The sequence below is a fragment of the Zophobas morio genome, unplaced genomic scaffold (genome assembly GCF_036711695.1).
Source record: "Zophobas morio isolate AGI-343-1 ecotype UQ-CSIRO unplaced genomic scaffold, CSIRO_AGI_Zmor_V1 ptg000006l, whole genome shotgun sequence".
Classification (NCBI taxonomy): domain Eukaryota; kingdom Metazoa; phylum Arthropoda; class Insecta; order Coleoptera; family Tenebrionidae; genus Zophobas; species Zophobas morio.
This window is the reverse complement of record NW_026972111.1, coordinates 6,612,399-6,629,861: the sequence shown is the minus strand read 5'-3', so window position 1 is coordinate 6,629,861 and position 17,463 is coordinate 6,612,399. Positions and strand designations below refer to the sequence as shown.

Sequence of the window (17,463 nt, the reverse complement as noted above, 5' to 3'; positions counted from 1 at the left end):
ACGTCACCCTTAAATTTTGCTGAATAAATCCTATCTAAAATGCAAAAAATATGATGAGTTTGTACTTGTGATTTATCATTCCATTCATATTTTTTAGATTTTCTTAAGAGGTGGTTCAAAAAAATTAATGAAGTCAATTTATTTTATTGATTAAATTAAAGGCAACACTTATTATTAGTATTACACCCCAACCAACCCAATTTGGTAGACACAAAATTTGTTAAAGGAAAAACTCGGTTGAAACATAAGGGTACCACGCTTATTTACATCGACTTTAACATTACAGACCTGCATTTGTTTTATGCGTTCACTTGATTCCGCGAATGTGAAATAGACATGTTTATAATCAACCAATTGTGAATTTCACCGTCAAGAATTAAAATAAAACCCAATGTTTTATATAATAAGCGGAAGTCGAAGCAATAAAACCGACGGTCGTTTTGTTTACAGTTTCTGTGTTTGGCTCTCACGTATGCTGTTACGCCTGTCATCTTAAATTAACAATGTTTATACATACACGATTTTCAGTTGCCTCTGATACGTAGGTATACGTGAGTAAATTGTTTCGTTTTTTTATTGATTATTACAAATCAATATTCAAACGACCCAATTCATTTTCCCGAAAATTTGAGAATATAATAATTTTATTCTTAGTATTACACTACATCTATCCCAACTGATATACGTGTCCTTGCAAAAATGTTGATGACGTCATCGCAATTTTTTTGTAAATTCCCACTACAAAAATGTAATGAGAAAAAAAACACAATAGGCATGCAGTCGTCAAGTTTCCGACAGCGAGGGAAGTACTGTCTAAACTCTTTAGACCAATTTTTCAATTAATCGATGTTTTGATTTTCCCATTTCTTGACTTTAGAGGGTTTCGATATTTCTGTTCTTCAATTCTTTAATTTTTCGATTTTTCATTTTTTAGGTTTTTTTAAGTTTCTATTTTTCGACTTTACATTTTGGATTTTTCGGTTGCTCAATTTTTCGACTTTTTAAGTTCTCAGTTTTTGGATATTTCAGTTTTCGGGTTTTTCAGGTTTTCCATTTTCAGTTTTTCTTTCATTTTTCAGTTTTTCGATATCTCAGTTTTGGGATTTTTGAATATTTCGATTCTTCGACTTTTCGATTTTTGACTCCTGGATTTTTCGATGTGTCGATTATTTTACTTGTTCGATTTTTCAATTTTAGATTTTTTTATTTTTTAAATTTTAGATTTTTCGATTTCTCGATTTTTCAGTTCATTTATTCGATATTTGAATTTTTCAAGTTTTCGAATTATTCAAATGTTTCGATCTCTTAATGTTTTGATTTTTCGACTTCCCGGTTTTAGATTTTCTATTTTTCAATTGTCATTTTGTCAAATTTTCGAATTTTTAATTTTTCAAATTTGACTTTCATAAACTCTCAATTTTTCGATTTTTCAATTAATCGATGTTTTGATTTTCCCATTTCTTGACCTTCGAGTGTTTCGATTTTCCTGTTCTTCAATTCTTTAATTTTTTATTTTTCAGGTTTTTGATTTTTCAATTTTTCGATTTTTTAAGGTTTCTATTTTTCGATTTCACTTTTTTGATTTTTCAATTTTTCAGTTTTTAGATATTTCAGTTTTAGGATTTTTCAATATTTCAATTCTTCGGCTTCTTAATTTTTGACTTCTGGTTCTTTCGATGTGTCTACCATTTTACTTTTCGATTTTTCAATTTTTGAATTTTTAAATTTTAGAATTTTCAATCTTTTGATATTTTAATTTTTCAATATTTCTTAATTTTTCTATTTTTCGACTTCCTGGTTTTAGATGTTCTGTTTTTCAATTTTTCGACTTCACTTTTTAGATTTTTCGGTTGCTCAATTTTTCGACTTTTTAGGTTCTCAGTTTTCGGATTTTTAAGGTTTTCTATTTTTCAGTTTTTCTTTCATTTTTCAGTTTTTCGATATCTCAGTTTTGGGATTTTTCAAAATTTTGATTCTTCGACTTTTCGATTTTTGACTCCTGGATTTTTCGATATGTCAATTATTTTACTTTTTCGATTTTTCAATTTTAGATTTTTTTTTTTTAAATTTTAGATTTTTCGATTCCTCGATTTTTCAGTTCATTTCTTCGATATTTGAATTTTTCAAATGTTTCGATTTCTTAATCTTTTGATTTTTCGACTTCCCGGTTTTAGATTTTATGTTTTTCAATTGTCATTTTGTCAAATTTTCGATTTTTTAATTTTTAAAATTTGACTTTCATAAACTCTCAATTTTTCGATTTTTCAATTAATCGATGTTTCGATTTTCCCATTTCTTGACTTTCGAGGGTTTCGATATTCTTGTTCTTCAATTCTTTAATTTTTCGATTTTTCATTTTTTACTTTTTTTAAAGTTTCGGTTTTTCGACTTCACTTTTTGGATTTTTCGGTTGCTCAATTTTTCGACTTTTTAGGTTCTCAGTTTTTGGATATTTCAGTTTTCGGATTTTTCAAGTTTTCCATTTTCAGTTTTTCTTTCATTTTTCAGTTTTTCGATATCTCAGTTTTGAAATTTTTCAATATTTCGATTCTTCGACTTTTCGATTTTTAACACCTGGATTTTTCGATGTGTCGATTATTTTACTTTTTAGATTTTTCAATTTTAGATTTTTTTATTTTTTAAATTTTAGATTTTTCGATTTCTCGATTTTTCAGTTCATTTCTTCGATATTTGAATTTTCCACGTTTTCGAATTTTTCAAATGTTTCGATGTCTTAATCTTTTGATTTTTTGACTTCCCGGTTTTAGATTTTCTGTTTTTCAATTGTCATTTTGTCAAATATTCGATTTTTCAATTTTTCAAATTTGACTTTCATATTAATTTTTCGACTTTTCAATTAATCGATGTTTTGATTTTCCCATTTCTTGACTTTCGAGGGTTTCGATATTCCTGTTCTTCAATCCTTTAATTTTTCGATTTTTCATTTTTTACTTTTTATAAAGTTTCGATTTTTCGGTTGCACAATTTTTCGACTTTTTAGGTTCTCAGTTTTTGGATATTTCAGTTTTCGGATTTGTCAGGTTTTCCATTTTCAGGTTTTCTTTCATTTTTCAGTTTTTCGATATCTCAGTTTTGGGATTTTTCAATATTTCCATTCTTCGACTTTTCGATTTTTGACTCCTGGATTTTTCGATGTGTCGATTATTTTACTTTTTGGATTTTTCTATTTTAGATTTTTTTATTGTTTAAATTATAGATTTTCGATTTCTCGATTTTTCAGTTCATTTCTTCGATATTTGAATTTTTCACGTTTTCGAATTTTTCAAATGTTTCGATTTCTTAATCTTTTGATTTTTCGACTTCCCGGTTTTAGATTTCTGTTTTTCAATTGTCATTTTGTCAAATTTTCGATTTTTTAATTTTTCAAATTTGATTTTCATAAACTCTCAATTTTTCGATTTTTCAATTAATCGATGTTTTGATTTTCCCATTTCTTGACTTTAGAGGGTTTCGATATTTCTGTTCTTCAATTCTTTAATTTTTCGATTTTTCATTTTTTAGGTTTTTTTAAGTTTCTATTTTTCGACTTTACATTTTGGATTTTTCGGTTGCTCAATTTTTCGACTTTTTAAGTTCTCAGTTTTTGGATATTTCAGTTTTCGGGTTTTTCAGGTTTTCCATTTTCAGTTTTTCTTTCATTTTTCAGTTTTTCGATATCTCAGTTTTGGGATTTTTCAATATTTCCATTCTTCGACTTGTCGATTTTTGACTCCTGGACTTTTCGAAGTGTCGATTATTTTACTTTTTCGATTTTTCAATTTTAGATTTTTTAATTTTTTAAATTTTAGATTTTTCGATTGCTCGATTTTTCAGTTCATTTCTTCGATATTTGAATTTTTCACGTTTTCGAATTTTTCAAATGTTTCGATTTCTTAATCTTTTGATTTTTCGACTTCCGGGTTTTAGATTTTCTGTTTTTCAATTGTCGTTTTTTCAAATTTTCGATTTTTCAATTTTTCAAATTTGACTTTTATGAACTCTCAGTTTTTCGATTTTTCAATTAATTGATGTTTTGATTTTCGCATTTCTTGACCTTCGAGCGTTTCGATTTTCCTGTTCTTCAATTCTTATATTTTTTGATTTTTCAGGTTTTTGATTTTTTAATTTTTCGATTTTTTAAGGTTTCTATTTTTCGATTTCACTTTTTTGATTTTTCAATTTTTCAGTTTTTAGATATTTCAGTTTTAGGATTTTTCAATATTTCAATTCTTCGGCTTCTCTATTTTTGACTTCTGGGTTTTTCGATGTGTCTACGTTTTTACTTTTTCGATTTTAGAGTTTTCAATCTTTTGATATTTTAATTTTTCAATATTTCTTAATCTTTCTGTTTTTCGACTTCCTGGTTTTAGATGTTCTGTTTTTCAATTTTTCGACTTCACTTTTTGGATTTTTCGGTTGCTCAATTTTTCGACTTTTTAGGTTCTCAGTTTTTCAGGTTTTCCATTTTTCAGTTTTTCGATATCTCAGTTTTGGGATTTTTCAATATTTCGATTCTTCGACAGTTCGATTTTTGACTCCTGGAATTTTCGATGTGTCGATAATTTTAATTTTTAGATTTTTCAATTATAGATTTTTTTATTTTTTAAATTTTAGATTTTTCGATTCCTCGATTTTTTAGTTCATTTCTTCGATATTTGAATTTTTTAAGTTTTCGAATTTTTCAAATGTTTCGATTTCTTAATCTTTTGATTTTTCGACTTCCCGGTTTTAGATTTTTCGATTGTTAACACCTGGATTTTTCGATGTGTCTACCTTTTTACTTTTTCGATTTTTCAATTTTTGAATTTTTAAATTTTAGATTTTTCAATCTTTTGATATTTTAATTTTCCAATGTTTCTTAATTTTCGGTTTTTCGACTTCCTGGTTTTAGATGATCTGTTTTTAAATTTTTCGATTTTTTAATTTTTCATTCCCAATTTATCGAGATTAGATTATTCAAGTTCTCGATTTATCAGTTTTTCAATTTTTTATTTTGGCTTATTTACGAGGTAAGCGCCAAATATTCTCGGCCTAACAAAGAAAGAGACCTGATGGAAAAAAATTAAATATTTATATTTCAACATAGTCTCTGTTAACTTCAATACATTCAAAACTACGTTCAACTAACAGCTCTATCCGTTTAAAAAAATTATTTGAATCTTTATCACTAAAATGATGTAGTACTGCCGTTTGCACTTCTTTATCCGTCCCAAACGTTTTCCCTGCAAGTCGTTTTTTAACTTAGAGAACAGTTAATAATCGTTCGAAGCTAAGTCAGTACTGTAGGGTGGGTGCTCAAGTTACTCGAAGTCACAGGCCCCTATAGCAGCTTGAGAAAGACATGCGGTATGAACGGGCGCATTGTCATGAAGCAATCGAACGCCTCTTGCTAATTTTCTCGGCCTTTTTTCCCAAATACGTTCTCCTAATTTATGCAATAAGTAACCATAATATGTAGCGTTGACAGTGGTATTTCATCCTTTAAAATTAATCAACAACATGCCTTTACAGTCCCAAAAAATTGTGGCCATGATTTTTTTGGAAGATTGATTCGTCTTCAAGGGTTTCTTACCCCATGCGAAATAACTGTAATCATTTTTTTTAGTAAAATGTGAAGGACAAGCTTCAGCAAACACAAAAACCATCCTGCCCTTAATACCCTTTAGAGCAATTCCATCTTTTGCTAAGAATTTTATTGCCGTTCGATTTTCAATTTTAAACAGGCATGATGAGTCCATAATTTTTCAAAGATTACTCCTCAAATGTATCAAAACTAATGGGCAGTAGGGCTTGAAATTTTACACACATACTGCGGGGACCCTCTAGTCTTCTATGAGTTGTACAAATTTCCCGATGAGCAATCGCAAATATATCAGGCCGAGAATATTTGGCGCTTACCTCGTAGGTTTCTCAGTTTTTCCAGTTTTCCATTTTTTCGTTTTTTGATTTTTTCGCCTTTCCAATTTTTCAATTTTTAACTTTTTGTTTGTCGATTTCTCTATTTTTCGACTTCATCACTTTTCGATTTCTCGTTCTTTTGATCTTTCAATCTCTCAATTTTTCAATTTTTCGAATTTTTAAGTTTTTTGAGTTCTCGATTTATCGAGATTTGGATTTTTCGATATTTTGATTGTCAATTTCCAATTTATAAATTGTTCAATTTTTAACTTTTCCATTTTTCGATTTTGGCCTATTTCGGTTTCTCAATTGTTCGACTTTTCGACCCCACGATTTCTTGATCTTTTGATTTTTCGATTTCTCGGTTTTTCGATTTTCCAGTTTTTCGATGTTTCGATTTTTCAGTTATCCGATTTTTTAAATTTGGGAGTTTCGATTTCTCGATTTTTTGTTATTCGGTTTTTAAATTTTACATTTTTTCGATTTTCTGATGTTTCATTTTTCGATTTTCAGTTCTTCAATATTTAGGGTTTCGATTTTTCGATTATTAGATTTCTCGATTTTTGGAATTTTCGATTATTTTAATTTTTCATTTTTTTCTCACTGTTAATATCATACAATGTATCAAAAACAACCACAAAAATTGTCACTAAACAAATTCATGAAAAATAGAACACAGTGTCCAAAACATTTTCCCGAAAAAATCCATTGGGTTATTACGATTTCAACAATATTCTTAGTTTAAGACGTTTTGCTAGTATAAAACACAAATAAAGAATTAATTCTTAGTTAAACAAAATATGTAAAATCATCTAAATATGTACCAAAAATATTCGCTTAGTCGTTATAAAAACCGACCAAACAACTATTTCCGCAGAAATTATAGTCCAAACCAACCAAATCGCTTCTGAACGCTTAGAGTCGACATTGGCCTGAGCGCGCTCTGGTCTGCAGATCAAACAAGTTCTCAGGCGACGAGTTGTAGTGAAACAAGTTTTTTTTATTGGCGTCGACTATTTAAATTTGACGCTTGAGGACTCCAATGTCAATAAGGGTGGTTTTGCAAAATCAGCCTGTATGTCGCATCTACATTAATCTATGGTGCAGCTCTGTCGTCTCAAGATTGCAGCAAAAAAACTAAACTAAACTAAATAATTTCATTCCCTCTGACCACGATAATTTCATAATTTATTTTCTCGTCAGCGGTATGTTCATAATGAAAAAAATACATTCTTCAATTCTAGAAGTTCCCTAGTTGGCAACACTTCCTACTTGTCAGAAGTCAGAAGTCAAAACGTGCGCAAAATGGAGGCAAACAACAGTTGTTGATGTTTATATTTCCAACATTTCTAAATTTAAGACTTAACAAAAACCTGTAACAGATAAACTCATTCCGTGCCCCACACAAACCACAATGCACATAAAACAGGTAACTAAACCCTATTTTATTCTCATAACCTCAAAGTGTAAGCGTCACTTTGCTTCTCCCCTAGGTGATTATCCAGGGTTTCAAGAGCTACCGAGACCAGACAGTCGTGGAACCGTTCGACAAACGACATAACGTGGTCGTGGGTCGCAATGGTTCAGGCAAAAGCAACTTCTTCTATGGTAAATTTTTAAAGTATGCCGACTCATATACAGGCTTGTTTTGCAGCAATTCAGTTCGTTTTAAGCGATGAGTTCTCGCATTTGCGTCCAGAGCAGCGCCAAGCTCTTCTCCACGAAGGCACCGGTCCACGGGTCGTCTCGGCGTACGTGGAAATTATCTTCGACAATTCGGATGCCCGTGTCCCTGTATGTATTTTAGACAATAAGAGTTTCATAAGTTGATGGTTAATTGTGTCTGGGTGTGAGGTTATCGTCCAAGGTTAAAGAAAAAAGGACGAGTGGCTGACTGTCACTCTGAGAATCAGTTTTCTAGGTTAAGATATATAGGATGTTTCATAGTTCTGGGATAATTTGCAACATAGTGAAGAATAATTCAAATTTATGTTGGCAAAATCGTCAAAAGTCACGTTTTCAAGTTTACGTTGATTCAGTACATAAAAACAATACCATAGCTGTTAACTTGTCAAAAGTATAGACTCTTAATTCAAATTTCAATTCATTCATAACCTCAAAATGGGCATTGACAATTATATATTAATTATAATTATAACTAATAAAATGAAATGTACTGTACATGCAACCCCCTTTTTTGTGACCACTAAACTTTTTTCTTATATGAATGTTTACGTTTTTAAACTATAAGTAGTGTTGACAAAACATTTAATTTATTATATTTTTCATTTTTTCGATTTTTCACATTCTCAGTTTTTAATTTTTGTCATTTTCAATTTTTCGTTTCCTCAATTTTTCAAGTTCTCGATTTTTATTGTTCATTTTCCCGATTTTTTTAATTTTCATTTTCTCGATTTTATGTCACAAATTTTCATTTTTTCAATTCCTTTATTTTTTGTTGTTTCTTTCGAGTTTTCAATTTTTCGTTCCTTCCATTTTTCGAATTTTCAGTTTCTCAACTTTTCGTTTCCACAATTTTTCATGTTCCCGATTTTTATTTTTCAGTGTGGCGAATTTTTAATTTTTACTTTCTCGATTTAAATCACAATTGTCCGTTTCTTCATTTCTTTTATTTTCTGTGTTTTTTTTTTTATTTTACAATTTTTCATTTGTTCAATTTTTCAAATTTTCAGGCTTTGAATTTTCAGTTCGTCCATTTTTCAATTTTAAAATTTTTCACTTTGCAGTTTTTGGATTTCCAGTCTTCCGATTTTCCAATTTCTTTAATTTTAAATATTTCTATTTCATAATACATATTTATTTTTTTTTATGTTTCACTTTTTCGTATCTTAAGATTTTTCATGTTTTCATTTTGTAATTTTTCGTTTTTTATTTCTGATTTTTCAATTTTACAATTTCTTGACTCCCAAAATTTTCAATTTTTCGGTTTGCATCCGTTTTTCAATTTGGCAATTTTTCAGTATTACAAATTTTCATTTTTCGATTTTTCAGTTTCTCAATTTTTTATTTTTCCCTTTTCCAATTTTTTGTTTCCGATTTTTATTTTTCATTTTCCCAATTTTTTAATTTTCACTTTTTCGATTTTATATCGCAATTTTCCTTTTTTTTGATGTCCTTTATTTTTTGTTGTTTCTTTCGATTTTACAATCTTTCCTTTATTAAATTTTTCAAATTTTCAAGTTTTTAGCAATTTTTCTTCAAATTTTCAAGTCTGATTTTCACTTTGTACATTTTTTAGGTTTTAATTATACACTTTTTGGTTTTTTTATTTTTGATCTTTCAATTTTACAATTTATCGACTTCCAAATTTTCCAATTTTTCGATATTACAGTTTCTCATTTTTCGATTTTTCACATTCTCAGTTTTTAATTTGTGTCATTTTCAATTTTTCGTTTCCTCAATTTTTAAGTTCTCGATTTTTATTTTTCATTTTCCCGATTTTTTTAATTTTCATTTTCTCGATTTTATATCACAAATTTTCATTTTTTCAATTCCTTTATTTTTTGTTGTTTCTTTCGAGTTTTCAATTTTTCGTTTCTTCAATTTCTCGAATTTTCAGTTTCTGAATTTTTCGTTTCCACAATTTTTCATGTTCCCGATTTTTATTTTTCAGTGTGGCGAATTTTTAATTTTTATTCTCTCGATTTATATCACAATTGTCCGTTTCGTCATTTCCTTTATTTTCTGTGTTTTTTTTTTGATTTTACAATTTTTCACTTGTTCAATTTTTCAAATTTTCAGGCTTTGAATTTTCAGTTCGTCCATTTTTCACTTTGCAGTTTTTGGATTTCCAGTCTTCCGGTTTTCCAATTTCTTTAATTTTAAATATTTCTATTTCATAATACATATTTTTTTTTTGATTTTTCACTTTTTCGATTCTTAAGATTTTTCAAGTTTTCATTTTGTAATTTTTCGTTTTTTATTTTTGATTTTTCAATTTTACAATTTCTCGACTTCCAAAATTTTCAATTTTTCGTTCCTTCAATTTTTCGGTTTGCATCAGTTTTTCAATTTGGCAATTTTTCAGTATTACAGATTTTCATTTTTAGATTTTTCAGTTTCTCAATTTTTCATTTTTCCCTTTTCCAATTTTTTGTTTCTGATTTTTATTTTTCGTTTTCTCAATTTTTTAATTTTCACTTTTTCGATTTTATATCACAATTTTCCTTTTTTTGATTTCCTTTATTTTTTGTTGTTTCTTTCGATTTTACAATTTTTCCTTTATTAAATTTTTCAAATTTTCAGGTTTTAGCAATTTTTCTTCAAATTTTCAAGTTTGATTTCACTTTGTACATTTTTTAGGTTTTAATTATACACTTTTTCGTTTTTTTATTCTTGATTTTTCAATTTTACAATTTATCGACTTCCAAATTTTCCAATTTTTCGATATTACAGTTCTCATTTTTCGATTTTTCACATTCTCAGTTTTTAAGTTTTGTCATTTTCAATTTTTCGTTTCCTCAATTTTTCAAGTTCTCGATTTTTATTTTTCATTTTCCCGATTTTTTTAATTTCCATTTTCTCGATTTTATGTCACAAATTTTCATTTTTTCAATTCCTTTATTTTTTGTTGTTTCTTTCGAGTTTTCAATTTTTCGTTTCTACAATTTTTCGAATTTTCAGTTTCTCAATTTTTCGTTTCCACAATTTTTCATGTTCCCGATTTTGATTTTTCAGTGTGGCGAATTTTTAATTTTTATTTTCTCGATTTATATCACAATTGTCCGTTTCTTCATTTCCTTTATTTTCTGTGTTTTTTTTTTTTTTGATTTTACAATTTTTCGTTTGTTCCATTTTTCAAATTTTCAGGCTTTGAATTTTCAGTTCGTCCATTTTTCAATTTTTAAATTTTTCACTTTGCAGTTTTTGGATTTCCAGCCTTCCGATTTTCCAATTTCTTTAATTTTAAATATTTCTATTTCATAATACATATTTGTTTTTTGATTTTTCGCTTTTTCGATTCTTAACATTTTTCAAGTTTTCATTTTGTAATTTTTCGCTTTTTATTTTTGATTTTTCAATTTTACAATTTCTCGACTTCCAAAATTTTCAATTTTTCGGTTTGCATCAGTTTTTCAATTTGGCAATTTTTCAATATTACAGATTTTCATTTTTCGATTTTTCAGTTTCTCAATTTTTCATTTTTCCCTTTTCCAATTTTTTGTTTCCGATTTTTATTTTTCATTTTCACAATTTTTTTATTTCCACTTTTTCGATTTTATATCACAAATTTCCTTTTTTTGATTTCCTTTATTTTTTGTTGTTTCTTTCGATTTTACAATTTTTCCTTTATTAAATTTTTCAAATTTTCAGGTTTTTAGCAATTTTTCTTCAAATTTTGAAGTTTGATTTTCAATTTGTACATTTTTTAGGTTTTAATTATACACTTTTTCGTTTTTTTATTTTTGATTTTTCAATTTTACAATTTATCGACTCCCAATTTTCCAGTTTTTCGATATTACAGTCTCTCATTTTTCGATTTTTCACATTCTCAGTTTTTAATTTTTGTCATTTTCAATTTTTCGTTTCCTCAATTTTTAAGTTCTCGATTTTTATTTTTCATTTTCCCAATTTTTTTAATTTTCATTTTCTCGATTTTATGTCACAAATTTTCATTTTTTCAATTCCTTTATTTTTTGTTGTTTCTTTCGAGTTTTCAATTTTTCGTTTCTTCAATTTTTCAAATTTTCAGTTTCTGAATTTTTCGTTTCCACAATTTTTCATGTTCCCGATTTTTATTTTTCATTGTGGCGAATTTTTAATTTTTATTTTCTCGATTTATATCACAATTGTCCGTTTCTTCATTTCCTGTATTTACTGTGTTTTTTTTTTATTTTACAATTTTTCATTTGTTCAATTTTTCAAATTTTCAGACTTTGAATTTTCAGTTCGTCCATTTTTCAATTTTTAAATTTTTCACTTTGCAGTTTTTGGATTTACACTCTTCCGATTTTCCTATTTCTTTAATTTTAAATATTTCTATTTCATAATACATATTTTTTTTTTATTTTTCAGTTTTTCGATTCGTAAAATTTTTCAAGTTTTCATTTCGTAATTTTTCGTTTTTTATTTTTGATTTTTCAATTTTACAATTTTTCGACTTCCAAAATTTTCAATTTTTCGTTCCTTCAATTTTTCGGTTTGCATCAGTTTTTCAATTTGGCAATTTTTCAGTATTACAGATTTTCATTTTTCGATTTTTCACTTTCTCAATTTTTCATTTTTCCCTTTTCCAATTTTTTGTTTCCGATTTTTATTTTTCATTTTCCCAATTTTTTACTTTTCACTTTTTCGATTTTATATCACAATTTTCCTTTATTAAATTTTTCATATTTTCAGGTTTTTAGCTATTTTTCTTCAAATTTTCAAGTTTGATTTTCAATTTGTACATTTTTTAGGTTTTAATTATACACTTTTTCGTTTTTTTATTTTTGATTTTTCAATTTTACAATTTGTCGACTTCCAAATTTTCCAATTTTTCAATATTACAATTTCTCCTTTTTCCATTTTTCACATTCTCGATTTTTAATTGTGCCCTTTTTCAATTTTCCGTCCCCTCAATATTTCAACTTTTTATTTTGCATTTTCCTGATTTTTTATTTCTCATTTTCTCGATTTTATATCACAATTTTTTGTTTTTTCATTTCCTTAATTTTTGTTGTTTCTTTCGATTTTCCAATTTTTCGTTTATTCAATTTTTCAAATTTTCGGGCCAAACGATTCCAATTCGTCGATTTTCCAATTTTCACATTTTTCAGTTTGCGGTTTTTGGGCTTCCACCCCTTTTTTAGTTTTTGGATTTTCAATTTTTCGTTAAACTTTAGATTTCTCAAATTTTCGACAGTTTTGTAGTTCGATTCCTTAATTTTTTTTCAACTTTTCGATGTTTTCATTTTTCTTTTTTAAAATTATTCAATTTTTTTATTTCTCTATTTATCGAATTCAGATGCTTGGATGTTTTGATTGCTCAATTTCTCAATTTTTTTTTCTTTTTCTCGATGTTTCGATTTTTGGATTTCTCGGTTTTTCGATTTTCCAATTTTTCAGTTATCCGATTTTTCATTTTTTTTAAATTCTGGAGTTTGGATTTGTCAATTTTTCAGTTTTTCGATTTTTTCTTTCTTGATTCTTTGATGTTTGGATTTCTCCATTTTCCAATTTTGTGATATTTCAATTGTTCAATGTTTCAAGATTTTCAAATTTTGACGTTGCTAAATTTTCAGTTTTCCGATTTTTCAATTAATATATATTTTTTATTTTACCGTTTCTCGAATTCGCAGTTTCGATTTTTCAGTTATTCAATTCTTCAGTTTTTCGTTTTTTACACTTTTCAATTTTTTGAGAACTCGATTTATCGAGATTCGGATGTTTCGATGTTTTGATTGTCTCACTTTTTGAAATTTCGATTTTTCAATTTTTCGATTTTTCAATTTTCCAATTTTTTTAATTTTCAAGTTTTGACGTTTCTAAATTTCTCAGTTAATCTATTTTTTGGTTTTCCCATTTTCGACTTGCGAAGGTTTCGAAATTTCAGTTTTTCGATTCTTTAGGTTTGCAATTTTTCGGCTTTTCGATTTCCCAATTTTTAAATTTTTTAATTTCCCAATTTTTGGATATTTCGTTCAATTTTGTGAGTTTTCTCAGTTTTTCGATTCTTCGATTTTCCAATTTTGGGATTTTTTAGTATTTCGACTTTTGGATTTTTCGATTTCTCCACTTTTTACTTTTTGGATTTTCAATTTTTCGCTTTTTGAACTTTCGGTTTTCACAATCTTTCAACTTTTCGATATTTTAAGTTTTCAGTTCTTCTATATTTGAATTTTTCAATTTTCGAAATTTAAAGTTAATTATAAGTTACACTTAAAATAAAAGTGACACCAGAATTTTTGATATTTGTTTTTCTCTCCCGTCATGTATATTCTTTTTGGATATTTCTAGAGAGAATCAAAAACTTGTAAGGGATTTAAAAAACACGAAACTACAAGTTTTCCATTTACGTCTGTTCGTGAATTTTAAAAAATATTTACCACTCCCTTGATTGCGTCAGAGAGTCTTGGAAGGGATAAAAATAAATTTTGATTATCGGTTTACAGCACCCTGAAAACGTCTACAAGTTTTCAGAACAGTGGGTTTTGTATTTTCTGAAATAAATATTCAAATTTTATATTTCTACTTGCTAAGTATTGTAACCAAGCCATTGGACGACTGGTTACTTTTTTGTTTTCTCGACGTTTCATGACATCCAGAGTACGACAAAATAGGTTTCCCGTTTCCGTCGGTCTGTCTGCCTTCTGTTCGGATTTTTATTATCCCCAAAACTACTATACCGATTATTGTCAAATTTTATATGTATATTAGGAATATCGTGTCGATGATAAAACGTTAACCAAAATGTGGTTAATCATCCCTTTTTTGACAGACGGAAACGGAAATCAAACAACAAAATTTAAGTAAAACCCCCTAATTAAAAATTCCAGATAGAACACGAAGAAATCTACCTCCGTCGTGTCATCGGCGCAAAAAAAGACCAGTATTTCCTCAACAAGAAAGTCGTGCCTCGGAGCGAAGTGATGAATTTGTTAGAATCGGCTGGTTTTTCGAATTCCAACCCGTACTACATCGTCAAACAAGGAAAAATTAACCAGATGGCGACCGCTCCAGACGCTCATCGCCTGAAGCTCCTCCGAGAAGTCGCAGGCACCCGAGTTTACGACGAACGAAGAGACGAATCCATGGCAATTTTGCGAGAAACCGAAGGCAAAGTTGAGAAAATCGAGGAGTTCTTGCGAACGATCGAAGAGCGACTGAGTACTTTGGAAGAGGAGAAAGAGGAGTTGAAGCAGTACCAACACTACGACAAAATCCGACGCACCTTGGAGTACATCATCCACGAGGTGGAGTTGAACGAGAACAAGAGAAAGCTCGCCGATTTGGAGAAGCAGAGGAACGAGAGCGGGAACGAGCAGGAGAAGCTCGCGGCGAACTTAAAGAAAGCCCAAGATAGTATTAAGGTTTACACGAAGAAAACCAAAGAGACGAAAAAGGAGTTGACGAGCTTGAAAGAAGAGCGGGACATTTTGAGCAACGATCAGCAGCACCTCATCAAAGAGAAAGCGAAGCTGGATTTGACCATCAAGGACTTGAGCGAGGAGGTGCAAGGCGACAACAAGTCGAAGGAGCGAGCCGAGAACGAACTGGCGCGTTTGACGCAATCGATCAAAGAAAAAGAAGCCGAACTGGAGAAAGTGAAGCCTCAGTATGAAGCGATGAAGAAACGCGAAGAAGAATGTACGAGAGAATTGGCGCTGAAGGAGCAGAAACGCAAAGAACTGTACGCTAAGCAAGGTCGCGGAAGCCAGTTCACGTCAAAAGATGACCGCGACAGGTGGATCCAGAACGAACTCAAATCGTTAAACAAGCAACTGAAGGACAAGCGCGACCACAGGGACAAACTGGAGGCCGACTTGAAACGCGACGCCGCCAAGACAGTAGAACTAACCAAGAAAATCGAGGAACAAAGCCAGGAACTGGAGCGTCAGAAGAACTGCATCGATGAACACAACAAGCAGTGCTACGAACTGAAGAAGAACAAAGACCAGTACCAGGCGACGAGGAACGAATTGTGGCGCAAAGAGAACAACGTCCAGCAGAATTTGTCTTCGTTGAAGGAAGATTTGGCGAAAGCGGACCAGCAGCTGAGGTCCATGGCGGGAAAGCCGATTTTGAACGGACGCGATAGCGTGAGGAAGGTCTTGGACACCTTCGTGAGCAGGGGAGGACGGGAAGCGGAGATCGCGAGGTCGTACTACGGTCCGGTTATCGAGAATTTTGACTGCGAGAAGAGCATCTACACGGCCGTCGAAGTGACAGCCGGCAATCGGTTGTTCCACCACGTCATCGATTCGGACAAGGTCGGGACCCAGATTTTGAAGGAGATGAATCGGCAGAAGCTGCCGGGGGAGGTCACTTTCATGCCCTTGAACAGGTTGAACGTGAGGGACATCGCTTACCCCAACGACTCGGTGAGTGTTTAGCGCATGTGTGGGTGAACGGCGTTTTGTGCATTGTTGATAATTGATTTTGACCCTTCTGTCCATAACCATTATGCTTCTAATACCTGTTTTAGTGCTTTTACTGAACAGATAGAGCGATCATGTGCGCTTCGTTAAAATATCGCTACGATTTCTAAATTTTTCGATTTTTCAATTTTTTAAATTTTGACGTTTTTAAATTTTCAGTTTTCCGATGTCTGAAGTAATCTTTTTTTTTATTTTCCCATTTCTTTCCAAAGTTTCGATTTTTCACTTCTTCAATTTTTCGATGTTTCAATTTTTCAATTTCTCAGGATTTTGTTTTTTCAATTTTTTGATTTTATAAGCTTACGATTTTTCGACTTCTGGGTTTCCCGATTTTCAGTTTTTCATTTTATAAACTTTTGATTTTTCAATTTTCGGCTGTTTTATATTCCGATTTCTCAATTTTTCATCTTTTCGATATTTTAATTTTTCAATTTTTAAAATTCTAGATTTTTGATTTTTTGAGTTTTCGATTCTTCTATATTTCAATTTTTAAATTTTCGATTTTCCAATTTTTCGATGTTTCAATGATACAATTTCTCAATTTTTATCCTCTTCAATTTTACCATTTCTATATATTTCGATTTTTCAATTTTTGAATTTTTCAAATTTTGACGTTTTTAAATTTTCAGTTTTCCAATTTCTGAAGTAATCTTTTTTTTTTATTTTCCCATTTCTTCCCAGATTTTCGATTTTTCACTTCTTCAATTCTTCAATTTTTCGATTTTTCAGGTTTTCGATGTTTCAATTTTTCAATTTCTCAGGATTTTGATTTTTCAATTTTTTGATTTTATAAGCTTACGATTTTTTGACTTCTGGATTTCCCGATTTTCAGTTTTTCGTTTTTTAAACGTTTGATTTTTCAATTTTCGGCTGTTTTATATTTCGATTTCTCAGTTTTTCAACTTTTAGATATTTTAATTTTTCAATTTTTAAAATTCTAGATTTTTGATTTCTTGAGTTTTCGATTCTTCTATATTTCAATTTTTCAATTTCCGCGATTTTTAAAATTTTCGATTTTCCATCTTTTTTTTTAACTTTTCGATTTTCCAATTTTTCGATGTTTCAATGATACAATTTCTCAATTTTTATCCTCTTCAATTTTAAGATTTCTAAATATTTCGATCTTTCAATTTATGAATTTTTCAAATTTTGACGTTTCTAAATTTTCAGTTTTCCAATTTCTGAAGTAATCTTTTTTTTTATTTTCCCATTTCTTCCCAAATTTTCGATTTTTCACTTCTTCAATTCTTCAATTTTTCGATTTTTCAGGTTTGCGAAGTTTCAATTTTTCAATTTCTCAGGATTTTGATTTTTCAACTTTTCGATTTTATAAGCTTACGATTTTTCGACATCTGGATTTCCCGATTTTCAGTTTTTCGATTTTTAAACTTTGGATTCTTCAATTTTCGGCTGTTTTATATTCCGATTTCTCAATTTTTCATCTTTTCGATATTTTAATTTTTCA

General features: G+C 29.4%; 1 protein-coding gene across 1 annotated transcript in view; it reads left to right on the top strand.

Annotated features, from left to right (window-relative positions):
- The first annotated feature begins 7,164 nt into the window (after positions 1-7,164).
- The window catches only part of LOC135123449 (structural maintenance of chromosomes protein 3), a 31,264-nt gene continuing 20,965 nt past the window's right edge, over positions 7,165-17,463 (top strand). The window contains exons 1-4 of the mRNA XM_064048103.1: positions 7,165-7,327; positions 7,392-7,506; positions 7,553-7,692; positions 14,397-15,941. Of these exons, the coding sequence (XP_063904173.1) occupies positions 7,313-7,327; positions 7,392-7,506; positions 7,553-7,692; positions 14,397-15,941 (1,815 nt within the window). The 5' untranslated portion in view covers positions 7,165-7,312. The remainder of the gene's footprint in view (positions 7,328-7,391; positions 7,507-7,552; positions 7,693-14,396; positions 15,942-17,463) is intronic.